This window comes from Chaetodon auriga, chromosome 1 (assembly GCF_051107435.1).
Source record: "Chaetodon auriga isolate fChaAug3 chromosome 1, fChaAug3.hap1, whole genome shotgun sequence".
Lineage (NCBI taxonomy): Eukaryota > Metazoa > Chordata > Actinopteri > Chaetodontiformes > Chaetodontidae > Chaetodon > Chaetodon auriga.
Window position 1 is genome coordinate 15,432,774 of NC_135074.1, and position 13,826 is coordinate 15,446,599.

General features: G+C 42.3%; 2 protein-coding genes across 5 annotated transcripts in view; one reads left to right on the plus strand and one right to left on the minus strand.

Annotated features, from left to right (window-relative positions):
* Positions 1-3,604, minus strand: part of itsn2b (intersectin 2b) — a 33,491-nt gene extending 29,887 nt beyond the window's left edge. For 2 of the 4 annotated variants that reach the window (XM_076726520.1, XM_076726511.1), the window contains exon 1: positions 3,363-3,604. The gene's annotated coding sequence lies outside the window, so the exon portion shown is untranslated. The remainder of the gene's footprint in view (positions 1-3,362) is intronic. The other 2 variants (XM_076726502.1, XM_076726492.1) reach the window with 1 other exon arrangement.
* A 521-nt stretch (positions 3,605-4,125) lies between these two features.
* gcfc2 (GC-rich sequence DNA-binding factor 2) lies at positions 4,126-12,009 on the plus strand. The gene is made up of 18 exons (XM_076726357.1): positions 4,126-4,525; positions 5,049-5,150; positions 5,739-5,975; positions 6,968-7,216; positions 7,354-7,433; positions 7,705-7,865; positions 8,060-8,243; positions 8,574-8,697; positions 8,784-8,835; positions 9,035-9,132; positions 9,299-9,498; positions 9,576-9,720; positions 9,881-10,002; positions 10,146-10,222; positions 10,517-10,583; positions 10,711-10,857; positions 10,972-11,108; positions 11,441-12,009. The coding sequence occupies exons 1-18, from the start codon at positions 4,213-4,215 to the stop codon at positions 11,571-11,573; spliced, it is 2,628 nt and encodes an 875-aa protein (XP_076582472.1). The 5' UTR covers positions 4,126-4,212; the 3' UTR covers positions 11,574-12,009.
* Positions 12,010-13,826: the final 1,817 nt, after the last annotated feature.

Genomic DNA, 13,826 nt, shown 5'->3' on the forward strand with positions numbered 1-13,826 from the left:
AACGAGAGGCCAAACCGCATGAAAACATATGCATTTTCCCTAAGTGTAAACGGGGTCTAAGAGCACACTTAGATATGCCTGCCTGACACAGCAAATCAAGGCCTACATTGGCCATTGCAGTAATTAAGACTGTTAATGAGGACTCTGTTCCCTTTACCTTTACATATGAAGTCTCCTCAGTGAGCCAGCATACACAGTGGCATGACTCTGAAGCTATTAAAACCAAACAGATTGCAGCCCTGATTACATAATGAATTACACCTGTGGTCTTCTTGCTCTGTCAAGTCAAATACCTTCTGTGAAGGAGGCCTGTTGGTCTGGGCAGTTAAAGTTAAAACCAGTGGAAATCTGCAAACTTCTACAGCTTGCAAATTGTTTTTGGACTGAAAAATGATTACACTGAACTATTTTTCAAGGTCAACATGACCCGAATTAATGCTTGACTGGAGTGTGGTGGCAATAGAAACACCACACTTCTGCAGAGTGTGGTTTTGTCTTGGCTATGTCTGTCAGACCTCACCTGCTTCAGTTCTGCTTTGGTCCTTGCTGAGAGACTGGGACACTTCTGTCTCTCCTTTAGTATATACAACACACAGAAAACTGTTGGATAAATAGCCTGTCTGTCCCTGACCTAAGCTGCTATAGGAGCAGCTCTGAACCACGCGTGTCTTACTCTTTCCTCTCACTCCGGGTGCATCGGTCTGTGTCTGTTTGTCCCTTATGTTAGTGTGTCCTGAAACTGAGGACAGATGAACCTTTCCTCCTCTCTTTATCCGTCCACTTCCTCATTCCATAACAGTGTTTTTTTTTTTCCTCTCTCTCTGTCAGTCTGTCTGTCTCTCCGTCTCTCCATGTGCCATTATATATCTATGTCTGCCCCAAAATCTATACTCTACCAGTTGTGTGACCGTGACCTGTCCTCATCCCCACTCTGAAACAAAGTGCTGTTTGTGTTTCTATGAAATGATTGATTTTCAGCCGCCTCGCTCGCTGACCTCACACCAATGACATCAACTCCATCCACGACTCTCTTTCTCCCCGATGACTCTGTTGCTCGCTCTCTGTCTGTGTTTGTTTCGGTATACAATAAAAATACCCATGCTCCTTTGGCTATCCGGCTCCTTCATCGCTCATTCTCCTCTCCTCTGTTGTTATGTTTTTTTATTCCTTTCCAGCTCGTTCCCACCATAGAGCCAAGACTTCAGCTGGCCTTGATATTTCATCAGCAACTCACCACCCACCACTGGTGTTCACACATTCAGAAAGTGCTGCAAGAGCCTTTTGGGGTGTTTCAGATTGAGTTTGATTAATACTGTTTGCACTGCTGAGTTTTGTTTTCATAAGAGGCAAGGCATGCCTCTCCCTCCTTTAGTCTGCTTTGACCCACCCTGATTTGCCCATTTATCAGGAAAATATGTCACGACTGGAGAAAGTACTTTGATACATTGATATCTTACAGTATGAACTAGAGTTAAAGCAGGATATCTCTAGTGTTGTGTGTATATTGGTGTATGTGTTTTCTCTTTGTCATTTTTATTGTAGTTTTAATGAAGAGGATATTAAGGTGGAGGAGGTCAGAGGTTAAACCTTCAAACATCTGCTAAATAATGCCCAATAATAGGCCTGTCCAGTCTTATGGTCACATTTGTAACAGTAGTGATGATCTCAAGTAGCACGACTGTGATTCAGCAATTCAGCTTCTGATAACCATGCCGGTGATGTTAATATTGTATAATTAATAACATAAGCAGCAACCCTGACCTTTCCCTCTGCAGAAAGGTCTGAAGTGCAGTTCAACTATGCAGCACTCCTGCAGCTGGCAGGCATTAATTGTTTTGCTTTGAGGATGCTTCACCCTGGCAGAAGTTTGCGAACATGGAGGTCAAACCAGACCGATCGGTTGAAGGGCAATGTCCTTTTAATAACGTAATTACAGTATGTGGAAGACAGCAAAGATGCCCATGTCCAGCATTAAAACTACAAAGAGGTAAAGACAGATGGCTAGACCAAAGAGCCTGTTCCATTAGTGGCAGTGACAGAAAAAAGGAGCTTGCCTGGCCTTCATTCTCTCTATAAGCTATGTGCATTACTGTGAATGTGTTAAACTGTGTCAGAGAAATGATACATAACCACACTTACTTATCAACCAAACATTCACATAAATATAAGCATATTAACACCACTGAAGCCACTCATGACATTTTGCTGGCCTGAATACTGGTGGCATCATCTTCTCTAAACAGAACAGCTGATACTCCCCATCCTGTGGCAGACTCTTCAACACATAGCTCACATCAGGCCCTTCATACTGAGTGATTATCCTGCTCTGTGCATCCCTCACCCAAACTTTTTTTCCAAGCAAATCCTCTGATATAAATTGCTCCATGGTCACACAAATACTCAAAAAGCTCTGTGGTCCAAAGCTTTGCTGCAAAGGTTCAACATCTCAGTCAGTTCATCTTATCAGTATCAGGCAATGGCCGCTCAGCCATCAAATCTGCATTGGAATAGACATTAACATCACACTTAATGATGTTAATAGTGCATTGATTTTGTGCTGCTGCACTTGACAGGATACAAAGTGATTTGTGTTCATCCAAATAATGAAACAAACAAATAAATCTGCATTTTTAAATGATTAGTTCTCAAGTACTGGCAAAATAAATGAATACTGTGGATAAGCTGTCAGTGATGTTGGAAGCGATACTTATTTTACTGGTGGCTCTAATTATGTCACATAGGACTAATGTCTGAACAAGAGATCCGGTCTGGGACAAACAAAAATAGGCCCAAACTTCTAAATAAAGACATAACTGAGCAGTGCTGCTCAGTTCAGGAGCAAAGATTTCCATAACCCACAACGTCAAACTAACCTGAGTGTCTGTGAGATCCACTGATAGAGTAACATTCTCTGATCACTTGTCAGCAGCCAGCCTGAGAGCTGCCTGCGGCAACCTGCATAACTAGTTTGAAGCGAGAGGAATTTAGGAGACTTTCCTGCAAATCTGCCTTTACAACTTCACTTTCCACCTATTCGGCCGCCTAACAGGAGTAATGTTACCGATAAACATCCCGTGTCCACACGTGGATCATGACCAGCTTCTGATGAAATCATAACTTAGCTAGCTAACCTAAACACCCATCCCAGGTTGTTGGGAGCCGAGACCCGCAGAGAAGCATCTCCCTCCCTTCAAAAACACTTTTCTTTTCCGTGCCTGAATCAAACATATATACAAACATTGACAGGCGGACGTATACATAGTCGTAGAGCTTATGTGAAAGCTAAAAGCCATCTATAAAACCATTACCATAGCAATATCAAACTTACACTCATGCTTAGATAAGCAGTTTCGCTTACGTACCTCTCTCACCGCGGCCAAAAAACATCAACTTCCGAGCGTCTGAGGGGCCCGAAGTTATCATCCACCACTTCGGGACGGTTTCCCGGACACACCGTGGAGGTTTATTATCCAGAAAGAGCACTGTTTGTTGTAGAAATGTTCAAGTTTCACAGCGTTGTTGCTCAGAGAACCTGTTGCTGACAGCTCTGTGTGTCACACCAACAACATGGCTGACGACAAGTGAGCGGTGGCTGTTAACGTCCGACAGTCCGCCGAGAGGGAGGAGGGAGACAGGGAGGAATACAAGTCGAACAGACGGAGCAGGGGGACAATTGATGGGATAGCTGGTTGGAGAAAGATGAGGAAGATGGTAGTATTAGATATGCAGTCATTTTTCTCTCGTGTGAAGTTTCTACGTTGACTTCAGTTGTCCAGCGAATGCTTTAACGTTGTGTCGAGATAAGCACAAATATTGCTCAGCTAACTTAATTTTAGCTGACATTTTACCACATAAAATAACCTGAGCCAAAAGACATTATTAATTTCTTCTGAGTATTACGCTTAATTTAGTAGAACAGGTGACCTGACTGGTAAATAGTAGGGCCTACTTTACAGTTCACTACCATATGTGAAATTGTTTTAAGTGATAATGCCGTTAAAAAAGCTGAGGAATGTAAAATGAATGGAAAGTTTACTTTTTTTGGTTAGCCCCTACACACCCCATTGCTGACTACATAGACGCTAGTGCCTTGCGGCTGCTTTACGTTACATTTACGACATCGTCAAACGATTTTTGACGTAACGTAAGTTAGCGCGATTTGCTTCAAGTTTACAACTCAGGTGCCAGCTATTTCTATGCAAGTGGAGCAAAATGTTCAATAAAAAGCCCCGGAGGAACTTTCGGCAGAGAAAAGCAAACTCTAGTGAGGACGAGGACGAGCAGAAGAACCACGGAGATGGAGAGGAAAATGAGAAAGGTCCAGTTGTGGTAAATAAGCCGTTCAGTCTGGCCCAGGGCCGCGGCATCTCTTGCAGTTCCAAGCGGGAAGCGAATTCTCCCAAGCCGGACAACAGTGACGGAGAAGACGGGGAGACGTTGGCAGTGTCAGACGAGAGAAAGAACGACAGGGATGGGATTAAGAAGACAACAAACTCCGTCCTCAGTTTCTCAGACGACAAAGAATGTAACTAAGTATAACTATTGAGTATAACTATGGTGTTTTGTCGTCAGTATTTTCAATGGTAGATCCAGTCAAACCCAGTTTAGCTAACGTTGGGTTAACGTTCTCAACGACAGTTGACGTTAGAGCAACGCAAGAGCAAAAGGAGAAATGAGATGAATCTGAAATGACTGGCAGGGACGAGGATTTTTTAATGTTTTATATTGGGCGTAAAATAATGTAGATTATGACAGAATATATTTGATCAGAATTGTTAGTAAGATTTGATTTAACCGGACAGTGTCAACATGCCCAGCACCAAGAGTCCCTTCATGTTCACTTCCGGTTCACTGCATGTCAGTTTTACTTTTTTGTAAGTATTTTTTATTGATTTAAATTTTTTTTAGGCAATGTGAACAACTAAAATATGCCATCAATGTAGTTGGGTCCTGTGTCTGCTATATGAGTGACTGTGTTAAAAGGGGTGGCCCTTTGTCAAAGTTAAGATTTTGCTCATGGATCTTTGGTTTTCTTTTTCCTGTCATAGCTGAGGGGCCAGCATTTAAAGTGAAGAAGTCCTCAGATAAAGCTGTGCTGTTCCAAGTTAGTAAGAAGAAGACTTCCTCTGCCAAGACCACCCACAGCACAGGTTGGTACCCAACTGGTTCATATTAGAAACACTCATGACCCTTCCACACCAGCAGGTCACTATGATAGATGTCGCATTGCATGCACAAATCTTCGCATTCGATGCGTGTGCACTTAACACATGTCAGGTGACAGCTTATTAAGTACACAGAACTAACTCTAATACAGTCTGATACAACAGCCCTGCAGGGAATCCTGCTTCATGAAGGATATGCTAAGGTTCAGTTTTTGTTGAAACGGTTTTAGAGAGGTGTCGATTCAACCTTAATGTCATCTTACATCTCTGAGTCTGTAGTTTGTGGTTCCAACAACATCAGTGCATCCAATAAACTGACAGCTGATTGTACATCCTGATGAAATAGTTGGTTGTAGTATAATTAGTAAAGTATTTATGGAAAAGGGGTAAAGCATCAGTATGTCAGCAAAGACAGAAGATTCTCGTGTAGAGGTACTTTGGTCTCAAGAAAGTACTTATACAAAATTCTATCATGTTGAAAATGGTTTAGGATGAAGGATTTTCTCATAATGTGATCAAATTTGCCAGTGTCATCATTTTTAGTATTGCATGTCTCCCTCTGCTCTCTCCAAGCCCCAGCAGGTGGACATGTCCCACCATCTGGTTCTTTCAGGCAAGATTATGGCAGTCAGGCTTCACCACATGCTCTGCACCATGATGATGATGATGATGATGATGATGATGATGAGGATGATGATGAGGATGGGGGAGACGGTGATGGTGACAGTGACAGTGACAATGATGAAGTTGGTGTCAGGTCTCCCTCAGTCAGCTCGACTTCAGACTCCAGCCACTCTGCTATTAAACCAGGTATGTGTTTCTGTGGGTGTCCACTGTATGTGTGTGTGTGTCAGGGAGAAAAGGTAGAGTTGTTTCCATCACCATGTATTTTTATGCTCATTTTGAAGTATCGTATTAAAAGAGCTGTTCCACCCTGAGAGAAAAAGAAGCTGTTTCACAGATTAAAACGTCTCCTCATTGCTTCACAGAGCTCTAATGTAACCTTCCTCACATTAACACAACAAACAAACAAACACAACTTACAGATTTTCATCGTGTTTTCAACGTTTTTTTAATCACCATTTGCGGTTCAAGTGGCAGTCTTTTATCTTCTGACCAGAGAGTTGGCGCCACCCGCTCCTTATCTTGATGATCAAACCTCTAATAATCACAAAACGATAGTGGATTGAAGCAATAATTCATGTGCATTTTCTTTCGTCGATTTTCTCAAAAATTGGTTAAAATTTGTGATACTTTTGGATTGATACTTAGCAACTTTCAAAGGTCGCATAAATGTGTGCATTTGGGTGTTTTAAATCTGCATATGGTTATTGGTCTGTGCAGGTTTAAAGTTTTAGAGAACAGACAAAATCAACATTCATTATGGAGGCTTCAGGTTCGTACATACATACACACACAGCGTACGTACAACTTGGCTTTATCATTGAGATAAATGAGGCATTATCAGACATTCTTTTCAGGGTATAATTGCAGTGTGTTTTTATCATTGAATACCAGATAGGAACAATTTCAGAATCATCTGTCGTCACTACTAGTGAGAAAAATATATACAGTAACATAGATGTTTATGTCGGCATTTCCAGCCATGTTAAGAAGTCAACTGTCTGTTGCTATGGACTTGCTGCCAGTATTGCATATAATAATTGGTATTTATTGTGTGTACTATTACTATTGGTGCGTGTGGGGGTGCATGCCCATGTGTTACTCACATTGTGGGACATAAATCTCAATGCATCCTTATGTATACTTGCATTAATGTGTCTGTCAATTTGTCTCTACAGTTGTTATCCCAAATGCTGAAGAGATCCAGGCAGCCAGAAAGAGGCGTCAGGCCATCCGAGCCCAAAAAGAGTTCATTCCCCTGGATAGAGATGGCCGGAGCTCCGCTGGTAGTACTCCAGATCACTACAGCAGGGACGATGATGAAGACAGAATTGATGATGATGATGATGAGCCAGATGACCATGAGAGAAGAATTGAGTTTGCCCCACGATTGAAGAGCATCAGGGAAAGGATTGCGGAGAAACTTGGTATGAGAGGGAGGCAGAAAGGGGAGATGGGCTGAAGAGGTTTTGCACCAAATTGTGGGAATGTGAGGTGGACCATTTGTGTGTGTGTGTGTGTGTGTGTGTGTGTGTGTGTGTGTGTGTGTGTGTGTGTAATCTAGGAGGGAGTGATGGAGAAGAGCAGGAGCTTTGGGAGGAGACACAAATTGGGAAGGGAGTCAAGACACGTCCAGGAGAACAGGTAGGAAGAGATCCTTCTTACTCCTTTTCCCATTTATTTATTTATTTGTTTGTTTGTTTGTTTCTGTTTTTTCGGCTTTCTTTCTTGTATGATTTCTCTGGGTCTCGTTCTTTCTGTATGGATCTCGCGTCCCATGTAGCACAAAACTGCAAAACGGGCCACTCTCAAATGGCAGAATAGTCTCCTTTTCTGAAGACTTGGGCCTTCCATCAATACTCCCCTCTGTTCTGCAGCTTTGACATCTTTTATCCTTCTCTTTTCTTCTCCTCAGAGCCCATCTGGCAGTGAATCAAGCCGCTACAGCAGTTACAGCAGCAGCAGTTGCAGCAAGCAAGACAGGCGAAAACAAAAGAAGAGATCAGCAGGGGTCAGAATCCCAAAGACTCTTCCTCCCATCAGTGTTTCAATGGTCAAGAAGAGGATTGCTGGAAAGTAAGTTTCTTCTTGCTTTAGTAGTCTTAATGTGGCATCACATCATCAATTTGACGTAATAGTGAAAACATTCATGAATTAAATATTGGTCTGATAAGCCTTGATATTGTACTAAACAATATTTCCGCATACATTTTTCTGGTGTTTTTGTCTGTTCCTCACTTCACAACTCTCTCTAATATTTTTTTCTCTAGACTAGACTCTCTGAAGGAGGTGCACAGAGCACAGCAGGCAGAGCTGCGGAGGATGGAGGGCGATGTGGAGAGTGCTAAAACCTCAGCAGAGACTCTGGAGGAAAGTTCCTCAGAGAGCCAGCTGAAGTTTTACAGGGCCATGACCCTCTATGTCCACAACCTGGTGGAGTGTCTACGGGAGAAGGTCAGAAATGAGTAAATCTGTTCAGTCAATCTCCTTGTTAACTATAAATAAACGGTGTTGTTTTCATTGATGTATAATTACCTGAAAATAAGAATCGTGTTTTGTTACCTTATAATGAGCCTTTTATATCTTTTTAAATGATGGTGAATGGTTTAACACATGTGATTCTGTCTGATCTCAGAGCTGTCTGTTTGTCGAACGACAGCTTGAAACAGGTTTGGCCCTACTTCTGGGCAAAGGGATCAAAACTGGGAGCTGCAGAAAAACTCCCCCTTCTGAGGATAAACTTTGATAATTTGATGACTGAGGATAAATAAACCCTTTTGGCAGGTTGTTGAGATCAACTCACTGGAACTGGAGTTGCACACTCTGCTGTCTGACCAGATGGAGGTGCTGTTGGCGCAGAGAAGACAGAGGATCAAGGAGCAGGCTGATAGCCTGCAGCAGCTCAGCTGTGAGTAACATCTGTGTGTCTGTTGGTGCATTCGTGATCAAAGTGTAAATGTACAGTAAGTCTCAAAATACATCTCACTTTTTTAGATTCCATAGATGAGCAGAGTGGAAACTCAGGCAATGGAACGGAAACTCAAGGGTGAGTTCGTCTTTGGTTGAGTATATCAAATATACTCTATCCATAAACAGCTTGTTGCAGTAGTATATAAGAAATGCTTACAAAAAGAATTTAACCAAATTCAGTGCAAAAGTGTTAAAAAAGGATGTACAAGGTCTGAAAAATTGTGCCACTCTACTCTTATTTATAGATATTTGTGTATTTGTTCGACACATTGCAGCGAGGCAGACACTGTTGTTAAAACTGAGCAAGACTTCGATATACCTGAAGACACACAGCTTTCAGCAGAGGAGGAGGAGCAGCTGCAGAGGAAAACAGGTGAGGTGGAATTAAATCTGTTCAGCTAAAAGCTTCATACTGTAGACCAGTACTTTAGTTTAACAGTGCAGCGTTAACAGTGTAAAGAATTGTCAGGCTGTAATAGAAGTCTGTACTCTGATGCCTTTGTTGCTTTTTTCACTTCCCTCTCTGCTCCCCTCTCCAGCTGATATCCTCTTGAGGTCCCAGGCAGTGTTTTCTGATGTCCAGGACGAGTTCAGCGAAGTTAAGAAGATTCTGTCCCGCTTTGAAGAATGGAGAGGGTCTTACTCCGACTCTTACCACAGTGCCTACATCTCTCTGTGTCTGCCCAAATTGTTGAACCCTGTCATAAGACATCAGCTGCTGGCATGGAACCCACTAAAGGTACATGTGAATACAAGCCCGGACTAGCTTATACATACATGACATTTTGGGTCCAAAGTAATTTGTGTGTGTTTCAGGGTGATAGTGGGGACTTTGAAAACCTCCCGTGGTTCACAGCAGTGGAGACGTTTTGCCACGGTCATGGCCATGAGGAGCTGGAGCACACAGACAGACAGACACTGTCTAATGTCATAGAAAAGACTGTCCTACCCAAGATAACAGGTAACACACACACACACACATACACACACACACACACACACACACACACACACACACACACAAGCATGCGCTGCCCTCTCTCAAAATGTTCTTTGTCTGTCTCATCTCTTTAACTGCCTACTCCTGCAACTCCTGTCTGTTTTGCTCTGTCTTTGTTCAGCCTATGTGGACCTGGTGTGGGACCCCATGTCCTGCCATCAGTCAGTCTGTCTGTCTGATGTTTGCCACAGACTGAAGGAGGACTATTCCATCTTTGAAGGAGAGCAGAGTAAACCGGTCAAGGTAAAGAAACTTACATGCCAACCCAGAAATCATTCCACTAACAATAAGTCATGATATGAAAGACAACGTTAACCTACAATATATATGAATATGCAGTATATGAACACGTTTGTGTTTGCGTTGTCTATTTATGTCCCATGCAGATATTAATAGAGGCGGTGATCGGCCGACTGAGGAGCTGTGCAGATGAAGATGTCTTCATCCCTCTGTACCCCAAAAAGTCAGTTCTTTTCTTGCCTCTTTCATTTTAAACATAAAGTGATTATCTGAGTGACTGACAAGGAGAAATCAGGTGTGATGTCACCTCAGCGTCATCCTTGTGTCACAAATAATGATTTGTCTGACCATTAGCTCGAGCTCTTGTACATGTTCTTCCTTCATTATGCCTTGCCCAACATACAGTACAGACTCATATAAGTCTCTGCTCAGTGATGAGATAAAACTGTCAATCAGTAACCTTTGACGTGTATTATATAGCAATCAGGCCAATCACAATACTTTGTTTTCTGTCCAGGTTCCTAGAAGACCAGTCGTCCCCTCAGTGTCGCTTCAGGGATCAGCAGTTCTGGGCGGCCATAAAAGTACTGCTCTCAAATAAAGGCTTTTTTAAAAACACATTTGTTTCTATGATCTCAGTCTTTGCAAGTGAGGAGATACATTTTTCCAGGCTGCTGTTTGTTAATCAGAGTTGTTATGTCTTTTTATCAGCTGTTAGGGAACATGGGGAAATGGGATTCGCTGCTTCCCGAGTCTGAGTTGAAGGAACTGATGTTGGACAAACTGCTGAACCGATATCTGATGATCACCCTGTGCAGTCAGACGCTGCATAACAGTGCCGTCCATGCCTGCAGAAAGGTGTTTGCATTTATCATTTTAATGTGGAATGCGTGTGTGTGCACTTGGTCTTGATCATGGTCTGGTTGTTTCTCTTAATTAACCTCACACTGCTGTCTCTCTCTCTTTCTCCAGATAGCAGATAGTCTGCCGCTCTCTTGGTTCAAAGGAGAAACTGTCTGTTTGCCTCAGCTCCAGAACTTCAAAACCCACCTCGTTCAGAAAGTTCATACCATCTGCAAAGAGCAGCATCCCGAAGACCCAAACACGAGGTAATAAAAACGTGTGTCCGTAAGACAGAAAGAGATTTTGGAATTGCTGTGCTGTCAGGTTAGTCCCAATGAAATGGGATAAAAAGACCACGTCTAAATTTGAACAGATAAAAAACTTCCAAATAAATTGATTTATTTTTTTTATTGCATTTTAAATTGAAAGTCTTCATTTTGACACTTTTATTTATTGAAGAGACTGCATGTTTGTGGTTACTTGATGATGTACAAGCTTGTTTTTATAGGTTCGTGCAGATATGACTTTTCTTCATACATTTACAACAACAGCATGACTCATTTTCTAATCCAGTCTTGTGTGTTCTTGTCTACTGCAGGTCTGCTGTGGTTGAAGTGCTGCAGATTTTGAGCAGAATCAGGTGCAATGACTCCATCATGGCTCTAGCAGATAAATACCACTATGAAGATGCCATCTACTCTCACCAGCTGTTGAACCAAGAAACACTATGAACATCAAATGTTGTGGACTGGAATCAAACAGCAAACACTGTCATTTTGAAAGCAATTGTCAAGGATATTGTACAGCAGGAGAGGAGCTGAGTGGGCTCTGCCTGGTGTGTAAAGTAGCTTAACTGGCTCACATTCGGGAAGGAAACAATCCGAGAGCCATGAGGTTAATGATGCCGTCTTCTGGTGGACAGCCACTGCTAGTGAGACCAGCACTTTGACCAAAATACAGAATGAAATCAATGAATACATATATAATAGTGGGTGTGAGGTGGTGAATAAAGTATATGGAAACGAATGGTCCAAGTTACTTCCAGGAAACTGAAATATTGTGGGGAAAGGAATTAACCTTCCGGCTGCTTTTAATTGAACAATTTGCTGTCTGTTTTGTACAGGAGATAACTGTATTTTTATGAATAAATATTTGAACTTTGTTAATATATCAAGAGTTTTTAGATTCTGTTTCCTGTCAGGTCAAAGGTTGTTTATTTATTCAGGCATGCACAAATGTTGAGCTGGACAAATACGAAGGTATGGCACAGCCACAAAGATATCAGACACCTCTTACATACAATGTACATGTATCCCGTCCCATTAAAACAGTCCTTCACTGTAGGATGAAATCCATATTCTCTGCAGGTGTAAAGATTCTGCTTTGACTAACTACATCAAGCTAATTTTTTATGTACACAGTTTACACAAAAGCGTCTAAAACTCAGCTTGGCTTATCATGAATCATCATTTTGATTATAGGATTCTTTTCCATGTCAGCAGTCTATTACCATACAGTGGCAAATGACAACAAAATAATTTTACTACCCATTACCCACGAGGCAAATTATCACAGGGGCCACCTGTGCTGGTTGCTTGCCTCCACTACATGCACCATAAACACACACAAACATTTCCAGTTACATGGATTGAGGCTTGTGTTCAACTGCGTTTAGCCCTAAATAGATATTTCCATCACCAATACAAAGTCAAGAATGAAGCCGTAACAGGATTTCTTGCAGAAACATGTCATCAAACGTTGTTTCTGCCCATTTAACCTTCAGGTCAATGCTCTCTTGAGACAGGGTAGCTTCCCAGCCCTGTGCAGGTAAAGTAAGGGTTGGATGAGCCCACAGACAACTCCCAGACTTGTAATCACATCCAAAGCTACAGCTGAAAAATAAATTTGTCTGTGCAAAACCTGAACTACCAGTGCTGGCAGATAATTGACTGAAAAACATAGCAGGTGAATCAAAATGATGTTAAAGGCCTTTTCCTTCTTCTTGTCTCCTCTTTTCCTCTGCTCCCCCTCCTTCTCTCCTGGAGCAGGCCGCTTCAGAGAAAACAAAACTGAGAAGCAGCAGAACAAAAGCGTGCACAGTGTGGGAACAAACCAGGTCAATACAGCCTGATTGATTTTGTCTTTTGGCATTATCGACACATGAAAAGCAGCCAAGGAGAAGGCACACCAAACCAGAGCACACTGTGCCACCGTGACCTTCAGGGCCTTGAACCTGGGGATGGAACACAGCACAGTGTTGTTCAGTAAATATTACTTCTTTTCACAGGCCTGATTTTTACACTGTAGAAAATCAGTTCAAACATTTACCTGATGAAGATCAAAGGATGGACCACTGCAATGTAATGCTGCACACAGATACAGCTCTGTAACATGGGCCGGCCGATCCACACCAGTAACCAATGTGTCGACAACAGAGAAACAAAGCCAGGACTGAGATGTTCAAAGCTGTACAGACAGTACAGCTGTGCTGGCAGTCCCAAACAGTAAAGTAATTCACAAACAGCCAGGTTTAGGAGATAGATTTCTGAAGCCAGCAGCTCTCTGGTTCCAATGAGCCAAACCACCCATGCATTTGCTGGGACGCCCACCACAAAGTTACTAAGTAGGGTGATGGTGATAACAGAAAAACTAGCACCGGAGTGATCTTGGATGAATGAACATGTCGCTGAAATGTTGAAATGAGAATCGTTCAGTTGAGTCGTGGGCATTTTCCCAGTGGTTCCTCAGGTTGGTGTAGAGCCTCCAGCGTCCACTGCGGTCACAGATTTTGGAAGCAGCTGGAAGAACTTCACCTTGTGAATCTTGGGTGTGAAAACGCTTGAAATGTCTCAGCAACACCTGTTCCCCGTCCTTTCTAGCTGAGCACTCGTGACACAAATTGTCCTCATATCAAATAATAATGTGGTTGGCATGCAAATAGATTGATTTGGATGAAGACTGTGTCAGTGGAAAGAATAAAAGGG

Coding starts and splice junctions, on each gene's coding strand:
- gcfc2 (XM_076726357.1), top strand. CDS start 4,213: ATGTTCAATAAAAAGCCCCGGAGGAACTTTCGGCAGAGAAAAGCAAAC. Junction 5,151..5,738: donor CAAGACCACCCACAGCACAG/GTTGGTACCCAA, acceptor GCTCTCTCCAAG/CCCCAGCAGGTGGACATGTC. Junction 7,866..8,059: donor AAGAAGAGGATTGCTGGAAA/GTAAGTTTCTTC, acceptor TTTTTTCTCTAG/ACTAGACTCTCTGAAGGAGG.